This window comes from Ovis aries, chromosome 6 (genome assembly GCF_016772045.2).
Source record: "Ovis aries strain OAR_USU_Benz2616 breed Rambouillet chromosome 6, ARS-UI_Ramb_v3.0, whole genome shotgun sequence".
NCBI lineage: Eukaryota > Metazoa > Chordata > Mammalia > Artiodactyla > Bovidae > Ovis > Ovis aries.
Window position 1 is genome coordinate 69594695 of NC_056059.1, and position 14139 is coordinate 69608833.

The 14139-nt window shown below is 42.4% G+C and overlaps 1 protein-coding gene across 1 annotated transcript in view; it reads right to left on the bottom strand.

The window, feature by feature from the left end:
* The window catches only part of SCFD2 (sec1 family domain containing 2), a 395024-nt gene extending 381796 nt beyond the window's left edge, over positions 1-13228 (bottom strand). Inside the window, exon 1 of the mRNA XM_004009827.5 lies at positions 12266-13228. Within this exon, the coding sequence (XP_004009876.2) occupies positions 12266-13103 (838 nt within the window). The 5' untranslated portion in view covers positions 13104-13228. The remainder of the gene's footprint in view (positions 1-12265) is intronic.
* Between the last annotated feature and the right edge of the window lie 911 nt (positions 13229-14139).

The window sequence follows — 14139 nt, forward strand, 5'->3', positions numbered from 1 at the left end:
GGGGAAACAGTGGAAACAGTGGCTGACTTTATTTTGGGGGGCTCCCAAATCACTGCAGATGGTGATTGCAGCCATGAAATTAAAAGATGCTTTCTCCTTGGAAGGGAAGTTATGACCAACCTAGACAGCATATTAAAAAGCAGAGACATTACTTTGTCAACAAAGGTCCATCTAGTCAAGGCCATGGTTTTTCCAGTGGTCATGTATGGATGTGGGAGTTGGACTATAAAGAGAGCTGAGCACCGAAGAATTGATGCTTTTGAACTATGGTGTTGGAGAAGACTCTTGAGAGTCCCTTGGACTGCAAGGAGATCCAACCAGTCAATCCTAAAGGAGATCAGCCCTGGGTTTTCATTGGAAGGACTGATGTTAAAGCTGAAACTCCAGTACTTTGGCCACCTCATGCGAAGACCTGACTCATTGGAAAAGACCCTGATGCTGGGAAAGATTGAGGGCAGGAGGAGAAGGGGATGACAGAGGATGAGATGGTTGGATGGCATCACCAACTCAATGAACATAGGTTTGAGTGGACTCCAGCAGTTGGTGATGGATAGGAAGGCCTGGCGTGCTGTGGTTCATGGGGTTCAAAGAGTCAGACACAAATGAGTGACTGAATTGAACGGATTGAGACCTGATGATGTTCCAGATGTTAACTTCCAAACTATACATTTACTATCCACTTAATTCTTAAAATAACTCTAATACACAGGTATTATTATGCTCAATGACACAGTAGAGGATTCAGTTTAAGTCACTTGCTCAAAATTATATATGCTGTAAATGACAGAGAAAGAACTCAAACACAGGAGGCAGATAACCACACTATTAAAAAAAAAAAAAAAAGAGCCATAAAAGTGACTCATGACAGAACCAGTATGAGTGCTTTGAAGGGGACTTCTGCTGCTAAGGAAGAGTTCTTATTCCACCAGAAAAATATTCACTTATCAGGGCTGGAAGGAACCGTATCTTATTTATGTTTTCTATGATTTATGGTTGTCTCCCCAGCACTCAGACTATAACTTAGTCATTAAATACTTGTTAAATGAATGCCTAGTGACTATTAGTGGCCCTGAGACCCATAGGAGAGTCAAAAGTCTCTAAATGAATCCTATCTTGAACCCTGGAATGGAGATACTAGATTACCCCCACAGCATCATGAATTTCACTTTCCACTAGTAACCTTCTCCATAATTTAAAAACTTCTCCTCATCACCACAATAACTTTTCTTTGAACTCAGTGCCCAAATTTGGAGTCTTGCCCCTAAGTTATTCTCATCTGTCACCTGCCATTCTTAGACACATGGTACCTACGTGTTGCCTACGTGTTCTGCCTTTCTTTCTTAACTTCTTTAGCGCCTACAATCTAGCTGATACTCCTCCTCCCTATGCAAGCACAGGGGACTTTAGCAAGTCTCAATTCATTACACTCCCAGCAAATTAAAACAAAAACTCTCAGCAAATCTAGAAACTAATCTAGAAACTCTTTAATATGAGAAGTCAAGGTACTTAATTTTCCTTAAGGTTCAGTGGCTAATAGCTGTTTTTACAGAACCAAAGTATTATTTACATCCTTAAAATATTATATACTAACACCCAAAATAGCATAGAATATAGTTCCCGACAAATGGTTAATTCTAACCAACTCTCATTTAGTGTGCTGTTGTTTTTCAGTCACTAAGTCGTGTCCAACTATTTATAACCCCATGGACTATAGCACGCCAGGCTTCCCTGTCCTTCACCATCTCCCAGACCTTGCTCAAACTCATCCACTGAGTTAATGATGCCATCCAATCATCTCATCCTCTGTCGCCCCCTTCTCCTCTTGCCCTCAATCTTTCCCAGCATCCTGGTCTTTTCCAATAAGTTGGCTCTTCACGTCAGGTGGCCAAAGTATTGGAGCTTCAGCATCAGTCTTTCCAATGAATATTCAGGGTTGATGTCCTCTAGGATTGACTAGTTTGATCTCCTTGCTGTCCAGGGAACTCTTAAGAGTCTTCACTAGCACCATAATTTGAAAGCATCAATTCTTTAGCCCTCATTTACTTTAGTGGCAGATAATAGGTTAGGTAGTAGAATTCTTCTGGGTTATATGTATGGCAAATTATTCTTATACTTACAGTCTTAGCCTTATATTGAAGGGGAAAACATACATTTCAAAGACATTAAATCATTTTAAAGGCATGTCATTAATTAATAATGGTAATAACTAACATTTTCCTCATCATGCACCAGACACTATTCTAGGAGCTGGACCTGTTAACTTATTTTACCCTGTTATTCTCAATTCACAGATCAAGAAACTGAGACCTATAAGTTGAAACTCGCCCAAAGACTTATGACTAGGAAGGGCAGAGCTAAGGCCACTATGACTGCCACGCATGCCTATTACACACCCTAGAGAGCGGCAGCAGCTACTATACACTGAGGATCTGCCTCAATCCCCTCACTCCTTTCATATGTGATCCTGTGGGATGTAAATGCGAGCATGTCACATCACAGCTCAAAACCCTCCAACTTTCCCGTCACATCCAGGTTTTTACTCTTTCTTGTCCTTCTGCCTCTCTCTCTCCAATTTCATCTCCTCTCACTGCCCTCCTTGCTTGCAGGGCAAGCTGAAGGAAGCCACGCTGGACTCCTCAAACTCGTCCAGCATCTTCCCACCTCAGGTCCTTTGCACTTGCCATTCCCTGGGTGTTACGTATTCGATAGCTGGGTCTTTTGTGTTCTGTACCTGGGTCTTATATGTTCTATACCAAGGCTGTCACACATCCTATTTCCCCTCTCCTGTCATTCTCTGCTCAAACATCACATCCTCAGAGAGGTCTTCCCTAGCTATGCTATCTAAAATGGAAACACTATCCCTTTTTAATCTCTTATCTACTGTATTATATATTGAATAAGTAAATGAATGGATGATTTTATATTTTTCCAACAGTACTTTACGGTCATAATTTCCCCCGTTTACAAATGAAAAATCCCTCAAAAAGCTCAATGAAAACCAAACAGCAGGTAAGTCACTGAGCTAAGCCTTGAATTTATTACACCGGTCTAGATCTAACACTCGCAACCTAGTCGGAGCCTTACATGGCTTCTCAATTGTTCTCACTACCTATGCTGATTTTAAACACTATCCTCTTAACCCTAAAATAAAGATGGTGGTGGTGATTTAGTCGTTAAGTTGTGTCCAGCTCTTGCGATTCCATGGACTGTAGCCTGCCAGGCTCCTCTGTTCATGGTATTCTCCAGGCAAGAATACTGGAGTGGGTTGCCATTTCCCTCTCCAAAATACAGATATTCATTGGTTATTTTACATTTTGTGGAAAACCAGATGTGGGGGGGAAGAATAAGTAACTTTTCTGAACACTAAAGCAGCACCAGAGTCCAACAACTGTGCTGAGTCTCTGAGGCTTCCAGCTTCTAGAGACCACATCAGCTTCATCTCTACTATCCAGGACGAGAATAGCCTTTCATGTGAGAGAGATTATGAGCACAGGCTCTGGAGCAAGTTGCCAAGGTTCAAACCCCAGCTCTCCCACTCACTAGCTGTGTGATCTTGGGTGAGTTCCTTAACTCTTCCATGTCTCTGTTTCCTCATCTGTAAAATGGGGATAGTTATAGAAGACTTGTCATAAAAATTAAATGAATTTATCCCTTGTACAGCAAGGAGATCAAACCAGTCAATTGTAAAGGAAATCAACCCTGAATACTCACTGGAAAGGCAGATGCTAAAACTAAAGCTCCAATGCTTTGGCCACATGATGGAACAACAGACTCCCTACATAAGACTCCAAAGCTGGGAAAGATTGAGGGCAAGAGGAAAAGGGGGCAACAGATGATGAGATGGTTGGATGGCATCACTGACTCAATGGACATGAGTTTGAGCAAACTCTGAGAAATAGGGAAGGACAGGGAAGCCTGGCATGCTGCAGTCCATGGGGTCCCAAAGAGTTGGACACAACTTAGCAACTGAATAACAACATGTACGTACAGTGCTGAGAAAAGTAGTATGATCCCAAAGGTTAGCAATTATGAATAGTCTCAAATTTTAAGACTTTAATAAAACAATATACAATCACATCTTGAATGAACCAATAAATCCTAATCCAAGGATTAAGAACCACCCATTGGATTGGGAGTTAATCTTTAACTGGATGGATTTAATTTAAAAGTTTACATGAAACTAAAATTCAAAAGAATTGAACCAAGAAAGGAAATTTAATTCCCAGAGTTACTGCTCCCTCTTATCTTTTAATCTTGAACCTGTAAATAATCACCAAAGCACTCTAGCCCATCTGAAAAGAGCCAAAAAATATTAGGAAAAAGAAAAAAACAGACTCAAATCTCTCTGATATTCATAAATCATGTCTACCTTTTTAATTGTCCCTTGAAACAAAATCAGAAGCCAGAACAGTCCATAGAAGTTTGTCTTGAAATCCCCTATGCAAACATGTCTGAAGAATATTGCAGACAAGCTTCTGTGTGGTCTAGATGTGGTAAAGGTATACCAAAATCACAGCAACAGATACTGGGGGCCTTCTCAAACAACTACAATAACTTCTCAAACAATTAGAACAAACTTATTCTATTTTTCAGCCCTGAGAGTGTATTGACTGCTTCAGGGGATAACAGAATGTGTCTATCTTGTTCACCAGTGTTCCCCTAGGCCTGAACAACACCTGGCACATAACAGGCACTCAATAACTGTTTATTGAAAAAATATAAAGCAACTATTAGACAAAGTGACATTACTTTCAGCAAAGATGATGACAAAAAGATGAGAAGCTTCTCTATATTTCTAAGCATGACATTAACACTGTGGAGTATTTATGAACTATTGGAGGTTATTTGTGTTATTTTGGGTAGCATCAATTTTATCTCTAAGAAGAATACATGCAAATGCATATATACTTCTAATGGTAAAGGGTCAAGAATAGCACCCAAAATATTCAACAACAAATAACATTTTAATATACTATGTATATAAATTAACATTTAAACCAACAACTGAAAATGGATTTTCTTTTGGTCACTATATGAAAATCGCTGTCATATGTAATTTAAATTGAAATTCATATCAGATTCAAATCTTTCTGATGATTTCCAGTTACCTTTTGATTTTTAGAAATTGTTGGTGCAATCTTCTACATGCTGCAGCTATCCTTAGCTAAGCAATGCCCCAATCTAAGCTGCAATTTGATGTAAGAAACCGCATCAAAATTCTTGTCACAACAAATTCTTTTTTTGTAATATTTATTTTTTATTTATTTGGCTGCCCCAGGCGGCATGTGGGATCCACTTCCCTGACCAGAGATCAAACCCTGCACTAGGAACTCAGAATCCCAGCAACTGGACGAATAGGGAAGTTCACAACAAACTCTTAGCAACAAGTCATGAGCTCCCCAGCTCCCTATGCTTGCTGCAGCCAGGACAGATCAATTGGAAAAAAAAAAAAAAAAAAAGGCATGGTGATCAAGTATGCTCCTGGATGTCAGAGCCTAGACCAAGGTTGGAAAGCACCTGGGCCAAAAGTAATGCCACCAACTCCACTTACCTTACCACCCCAGCCAGTTTTGGGCCACTGTGGAGCAAAGGACACATGTTGCTTCTCTACAATCATCATTACCAGCATGAAATCCTTCTGCGGCCTCAGTACCGTCAACACCCCCACTGTCTTAGGCCCTATCACTTACCTCTACCAAGCAACAGTATTAAGTGAGTTGTGGTCTCACCAAGTAGAGGATTTCTCTTTACTTACTAGTACAAACATCTTTGGGTTTCCCAGGTGGTTCAGTGGTAAAGAATCAACCTGCCACTGCAGGAGATGCAAGAGACGTGGGTTCAGTTCCTGGGCTGAGAACATTCCCTGGAGGAGGGCACCGCAACCCACTCCAGTATGCTTGCCTGGAGAATCTTATGGACAGAAGGGCCTGGCGGGCTACAGTCTATGGATTCGCCAAGACTGAAGTGACTGAACACACACGCACAGACGTATTTCAGTCTTTAAAAAACAAGTTTGACAATACAACTGTATACCAGCTGAAAATCAGTCCTAAGAATCATCAATATGAAATTGCAACACTATCATGAAACATCTTTGACATAAATGAACCAATAAACTGATTATCTGGAAGACAGTTTGGATGATTACCACAAACGCATCCATTAAATAGACTTTAATTTATAAGTTATTAGGACTATAGCAACAAATTTGTTCCAATCAGAATCTCTCCTCCAAAATCTTCCCTCTATCAGCCAGCAATGATTTGATCCCTTTTGAAGGAGAGCATTGTCATAATTTAAAAATGGGATCTAGATCAGTGAAACTTTCTTGGCTACACTCTGCAAAGTCGATAGGTTTCAAACTTGGTTCCAGGCCCCAGTAGAGAGGTAAATACGCAGGGCCTCATGGATACCATTATGCCACCCATTCTGGCTTCCCTTGACCCCCTCTCCCACCAGGGCATTCCTGCTGTCACCTGCTACCCCAGGCAGGTGACCTCTCCCGCTCAGGAGATCTCACCTAACTTGAGTTCCCTTACCCGGGCCTGGGAGTGCTTTCCTCGACGCATAGACACTGCCTGGCTGAGCCCCACCTGGTGCTTTTCAAATGAACTCTTCAGGAAGGAAACAGTCCTTATCATTTTAAACATACTTGGGAAATATCTCAAGAGACTTTCCGGAGGTTCACTCTCCTTGCTCTGTCATCACATTGCACACTGCTCTCAGCACGCTATTGAAAATAATACTTTCACGGTTCCTCACAAACCCTGGACAAAGTAGACTGATTTTTCTTTCTCTTTTACCTGTTTGTTGCCTTGAATCTACCCTGAGAAACTTTTCTATTTGCTCCCTTTGAACAATGTCCCTTTCAAACTTGAAAGTCAACTGCCTGTAGTATTTCAGTCATTTTCGTGTTTTGTTGTACAGCTTCCCTCAGTTTGGTCATCTGTTAACAGTTCTCCAACAACTTATATCCTTCTTATGAAGGCCTGTTGTGAATACTGGTATCTGCACATTTCTAAAAGGTTCCCAGATGGACAGTTCTCCTCCATGTCAGTGTAAGTCCAGTGTTTCAACCTTTGGCTAGATGCAGTTGCTTTGTTTAACAGGGCAGTGCACATTAGGGATGTACTTATCCATTACAGCATTTAATTAGTTGATTTTAATTGCTATTTTGCTTGTCGCTAAAGCTATGCTCTGCTAGTCGCTCACATGATCTTATGGACCTAAAATGTTTTATCCCACACCAATTTCCTGCTGAGTACCTTCACCAAATTAAAGAACACCCTGGAAGCCCACCTACTGGCAGAAGGCTCCTAAACAAATACAGAAGAAAATGAGGGCTTTACACTAACAACACTGATAACTCAGAAAACAAAAGTTGCTGAACATGGACGTTTATAAAAATATTGGAGCAATCCTGTCACATCTGGCCTACCTACTACTTAATGTTTCTGCTTTTCTTTTTTCCAGTAAAGAGAAACTTCAGAACCTCAATTTCTTATTCCTGAAATGATAAATAGCTCACCTAATTTCTTGAAAAGATCAAATAAGGTAGTGTAGAAGTGATTTTTATCTATTAATCACATAAATATGAATAGTAATTAGTTCCTTTCTCAAATACTATCATAGACCCAAACTGTCAAATTTTAGAATATTCAGAAAATGCATGCCCTGGTATACTTCCACTTTATTTGTGAATGACTAATGATGCAACTTAGGAATCTCAAAAGTATTTTCTATCACAAAAAATGAGTATACTAACCTCACTGAATATCCAAATAACAGCAAACTTTAATTCACTTGTACACTCATCCAGTCCTTCAATAAATATTTATTGAGTACCTAGTATTTTCAAGACACTCTTCCGACTGCTGGTTAATAAATAGTTAAACAAAATGGAGCCCCTCCCCTCAGAAGCTTCCATTCAAATATGAGGAGATAGGCAATAAACAACCAACCTCTAGAGAATGTCTCTAGAAAATGGTCAGGGAAGGGTTGTCGGAGAAGGAAGTGAGCAAGAAAGCCATGCAGATACCTAAAGGAAGAACATTCCAAGCTGAGCAGAACTTCAAAGGCCGGGAGGCTGGGACACACTTGGCATGTTGCGGAAGAGCGAGGTGGCTAGTGTACCAAGAAAGCTATGTGTGACGGGAGATCATTTAGGGTCCAGGTGGGCGAAGTACACACAGGCAGGTCATGAATGATATTGAAAAAAATGCTAAGGAACCCAGATTTGCCGGAAGGACTGTGAGCAAGCAAATAAAGCATCAGTTTTATGTTCTAATGGGATTACACAAGAAACTGAATTATCTGTGTATCTTCTGCATTTCTTTAATATCTGTATTAATATTATATTTTAAACTATTTGCATCCTCTACTCTGCTGTGACAAATGATGCTTTGAGATTGACTAAAATGAATCCTGATAATTGAACACTAGATTTGACAACATGGAGGCACACTGGTGATCTTGACAGAGGAAACTTCTGAGGAGTACTGAGGCGAAGTAAGCCTAAAAGAAGTGAAGTCAAGGGGAAACTGAGCAGAGGATTGTAGAGATAGCAAGAATAGACAAATTTTTAAGTTTGCTGTAAAATGGAGCAAAAATGAATCTGAAGTTGCAGGAGCTGGAGGGATTAAGAAAGGAGATGTTCCATTCTGTGTGCATGCTAATGGGAAAAATCTGGTAGAAAATACATTTTTTAAAAATGATGAGCTAGGAAAGGGGGAGGATATTTGAAAGAAGTCAATCTATGAGAGGAGTGAGAAAGGAAAAGATCTAGTCTCCAAAGGAGGAAATGTTGGCACTACATAGTAGCAGAGACAATATATCTCATTTTAATATGAAGGAAGGAGAGAGAAGTACGTGGCTATAGATGTAGAAAGGTTGGTAGATTTGGTGATGGGAGGATACAGAAGCTTCCTGATGGCTCATATTTTCTCAGTGATAAAAAGCAAGAAATGTGAGGGGTATATACGGAGAGATGGGGAGACTTGGCAACTTAGGCCTTCCTACATGCCCTTATTTTCTAAATCATTCCTAATAGCTTTGCTTTGGAAGCTTTCGGAGGGCAGAAGCTATGCTTTCCTTGTTTTTTTCTGGTTTTAGAAGTCATATATAAGGAAGAGATGCATATTATATAAAAAAGTAGTTGCTATGATGCTAGATGGCTAGGACATTAAAGTCTGTCTAACTGGAGTCTTGGGGCAGGGCAGGGAGAGAAGTGACCTTGCTTGATTTATGCAACTGTATGTCACTGTGTGGATCACAACAAACTGCGAAAAATTCCTCAAGAGATGGCAATACCAGACCACCTGACTTGCCTCCTGAGAAATCCATATTCAGGTCAAGAAGCAACAGTTAGAACTGGACATGGAACAACAGACTGGTTCCAAACTGGGAAAGGAGTACGTCAAGGCTATATATTGTCACCCTGCGTATTTTACTTCTATGCAGGGTACATCCCATGTGAAATGTTGGGCTGGATGAAGCACAGGCTGGAATCAAGATTGCTGAGAGAAATATTAATAATCTCAGATACACAGATGACACCACACTTATGGCAGAAAGTGAAGAGGAACTGAAGAGCCTCTTGATGAAAATGAAAGAGGAGAGTGAAAAAGTTGGCTTAAAACTCAACATTCAGAAAACTAAGATCATGGCATCCAGTCCCATCACTTCATGGGAAATAGATGGGGAACAATTGAAAGAGTGTCAGACTTTATTTTGGGGCTCCAAAATCACTGCAGATGGTGACTGCAGCCATGAAATTAAGAGACGCTTGCTCCTTGGAAGAAAAGCTATGACCAACCTAGACAGCACATTGAAAAGCAGAGACATTACTTTGCCAACAAAGGTCAATCTAGCCAAAGCTATGGTTTTTCAGTAGTCATATATGGATGTGGGATTTGGACTATAAACAAAGCTGAGCACTGACAAATTGATGCTTTTGAACTGGGGTGTTGGAGAAGACTCTTGAGAGTCCCTTGGACTGCAAGAAGATCAAACCTGTCAATCCTAAAGGAAATTAGTCCTGAATATTCATTGGAAGGACTGTTGTTGAAGCTGAAACTCCAATACTTTGGCCACCTGATGTGAAGAACTGACTCACTGGAAAAGACCCTGATGTTGGGAAAGATTGAAGGCAGGAGGAGAAGGGGACAACAGAAGATGAGATGGTTGGATGGCATCACAGACTCAATGGACATGAATTTGAGCAAGCTCTGGGAATCGGTGATGGACAGGGAATCCTGGCACACTGAAGTCCATGGGGTCGCAAAGAGTCAGACACAACTGAGCGACTGAATTAAACATTTGAAATGTCACATTTTGAGCAAAAAGAAAACGAAGCATAAGCGGTATACACCATGACTCAAAAACTCAACAAGCATATACTCATCAGGTGTTTTTAATCCTCTAAGAATTTAAGGGTGTTTAAAACATTTTTATTTATCTACTGAAGGGAATGCTTACCAAAATCAGTTACCTGATCATTATCCATGAACTTGGGTGTTTCCAGCCTGTACTACCAGCAACCATACATTTACCTAATTAGAGATCAATAAAATTGACCTTTGAAAATAAATATAAAGGGTTTCTCTGGTGGTTAAGTGGTAAAGAATCCACCTGCCAATGCAGTGGATTCAATCCCTAATCTGGGAAGATCCCACATGCCACAGAGCAACTAAATCCATAAGCCACAACTATTAAGCTTGTGTTTTACAGCCAGGGACCCACCAAACACTGAGTCCACGTACCACAGCCCCTGATGCTTGCAAGTCCTGTGGCTCATGCTCTGAAACAAGAGAAGCCACCACCGTGAGAAGCCTGCGGACTGCGACTAGAGAAGACCCCACTCTCCACAACTAGAGAGAAGCTCACACCGTAACAAAGACCCAGGACAGCCAAAAATAATAAAAATAAAAATTATTTTTTAAAAAAGAAAGTAATGCGCATGTCAAGTATGAGAAAGTGTTTTTCCTTCACCTGTTTAATGGTGGACTTCCCAGGTGGCTCAGTGGTAAATAATCTGCCTGCCAAGCAGATGACTCAGGTTCAAACCCTGGGTCAGGAACATCCCCTGGAGAAGTAAATAGCAACCCACTCCAGTATCCTTGTCTGGGAAATTCCATGGACAGAGGAACCTGGCAGCCTACTGTCCATGGGGTCGCAGAAGAGTTGGACATGACTTGGGAACTAAACAACAACATATTAAGGGTAGCATTTGTTACTTATGTGTATAAATATTATTATAATTTGGGACTACCCAATCTTAAGCGTCTGCCTGCAGTGTGGGAGACCCGGGTTCGATTCCTGGTTGGGAAGATCCCTGGGGGAAGGAAATGGCAATCCATCCCAGCACTCTTGCCTGGAAAATCCCATGGACGGAGGAGCCTGATAGGCTTCAGTCCATGGGGTTGCAAAGAGTCGGACAGGACTGAGAGACTTCACTTTCACTTTCACTTTTCAATCTTCAATAGAAAAAGAGGTAAGAATAAATCAATGAACACTTGAAAATATTTTCTACAAGTCTATTTAGTCTCATTTTCTGGTGAAATTTAAGTTCAGCCTCATTAACACTCATGTAAAGAGATTTGAAAGTCAACTTTCTGTAATATTTTTTGTGTTTTGTTGTACAGCTTCCTTCAACTTGGTCATCTGGTAATAGTTCTCCAACAACTTAAAGCCTTCTTATGAAGGATTGCTGTGAATACTCATATCTGCACATTTCTAAAGGTTCCCAGGTGGACAGTTCTCCTCCATGTCAGTGTAAGTCCAGTTTTTCAATCTTTGGGCTAGATGCAGTTGTTTTTAACAGGATAGTACACCTTAAGGATGTATTTATCCATTACAGCATTTAATAAGTTGATTTTAATTGCTATTTGTTTGTTTCTAACACCCTCTAGACCATAAACTGTGAGATTAGGGACTGTGTCTATTTAGTTCTTCTTTGTCTCCTTAACCTGACACATAGTCAAAATGTCAGTCCCTCAGTCATGTCTAACTGTTTGGGACCCCATGGACTGTAGCCTGCCAGGCTCCTCTCCAGGGATTCTCCAGACAAGAATATTGGAGTGGGTAGCCATTTCCTTTTCCAGGGGATCTTCCCGACTCAGGGATCAAACCCACATCTCCTGCCTCCAGCACTGCAGGATTCTTTACCGTCTGAGCCACCGGGGACACATAGAAAGAGGTAAATTAATTATAGGTTGAATCACTTTGGAGAGTGGTTATGAAGCCCCCCACAGTAACTGCCACTTACCTGTGAGATCCAGCGTTCTGTCCACAAAGACCACTGATGCCCTGCCTGTGGCAGTCTTCCTCCTGTTCTTGGCAGGAGCAAAATTGGCCAGATCTGCAGCGATGATCCGACTGAGGGAACCTACAGCAAAGCACTCCTCTCGTACCCCTAAATGCTCACACAGGGAACTGAGCCCTGACACCAGGCACCTAATCTGCAGCAGCAGCTCAGGGGTCAGGGCAGTGGCATCCACCTCAGCCAGGCTTCCCAGCCTCCTTCTGTCAGGTCGGGCACTGTTGAGGATATGCACATCCCGGGGTAACAGTGGGAAAAGGGAAGCAAAAGCTGGAGTCAGGGCAAGGTGGGGAGCCACAGGGGCGAGTAACAATGGTATGTGCAGCACCTCAGCTGTGTAGTTCATGTTGCCCATCCACTCACACAGCTTCTCCTCCAGTTGCTCGAACACTGGCTGCTGCCCTTCCAACTCGGCTGCTGCCGCCGCCGGCACATGATTAGCCGTAAGATGGACTGCGTGGTTCACAGCCGTGACCACCACACAGTACTGGAAGTGACTTCGGCAGATGATGTCCCGCAGGGTCTCCACGATCCGGCCTTTCAGCAGGGAGCTCAACACAAACACTGCCTTGGGCTGCTCGGCTCCGCCACCAACTGCGGCGGGCTCGAACTCGCGCAGGTAACACGCAGGGCTCCCCACCGCCTCCAGCAGCCTCGAGGACCCGCAGCCCCAGTGCAGGCTCTCCGCGCAGGCGGCGTCCAGGTAGACCACGGCCCGTTTCGCTTTGGCCAGCACCTGCTCCCAGGCTTGCTGGGTAAAGGACAGCACGCCTGGAGTGTTCATTTTTGGGAATTCGCTGACTTGGGGCACGGAGTGCAGGAACTTCTCGCAGAACTCACAGCTTCCGGGAATTAGGCTTCAAGAGACACTGACAGTCAACACAGTACACGTGGGGCGGCCTCTGACTTGTCCAGTGTGGCGCAAGGTAATGACGCCACGGAGCGTGATTGGCTAGTCAGGAAATCCGTCGCGGAAGAATTGTTTACGGCTGAGACGAAATGGGCGGGGCTCCGAGCCTCCAGGGTACCACCGTAGGTTTGTGGAAGTGGGAAGGCGCTGAAAGAAATAGCTGAGGAATTTTGTCCTCCTCTCCCTCTCTGCTCAGATTATCCTTCGCTGCTCCTTGAGAAATCTGAGTGATAAAACCTAATTTGAAATATGATGTTTTTCATGGATCTGAACACATGTCTTTAAACGTACTGCCACTTTGCCCAAATTAAGAGCGGCCAGAGATTAAAAACAACCAACTACTGTGAGGTTTTGTTGTTTATAGATTACTATCCCATGCATTTGATACAAACCTGTAATACACATACGAGTTTCGCTTTCACTTTCTCTATCTTCCTTCCCGCCTCTCATTGACACTAAATCTTGACCTGCTTCAAAATTCGAGAATCCAGTCCTTTCTCCTCATCCATCTTTTTTCTCAGTGCCTTAATCCACCGTCGTCACTCAACTGGACAATAGCAGTGACCACCCCTCTCTTAGGGCTTCCCTGGTGGCTTAGAAGGTAAAGCATCTGCTTGCGATGCAGGAGACCCGGGTTCAATCCCTGGGTCGGGAAGATCCCCTGGAGAAGGAAATAGCACCCCACTCCAGTACTCTTGCCTGGTAGGCTACAGTCCATGGGGTCACAAAGAGTCGGCCACGACCGAGTGAGGATACCTTACCCCTCTCTTGTCGTTTCCCAGTTTCCCACCTCTTCACCCTTTGATTCACTTTTTTTCCTAGTAAACTAAGCTTGTTCAGCCAATTTTCTGTTTAAAACCTCTCCTAGCCCAATTGCCTACAGATCCAGCCAACGCATTATAATGGCACC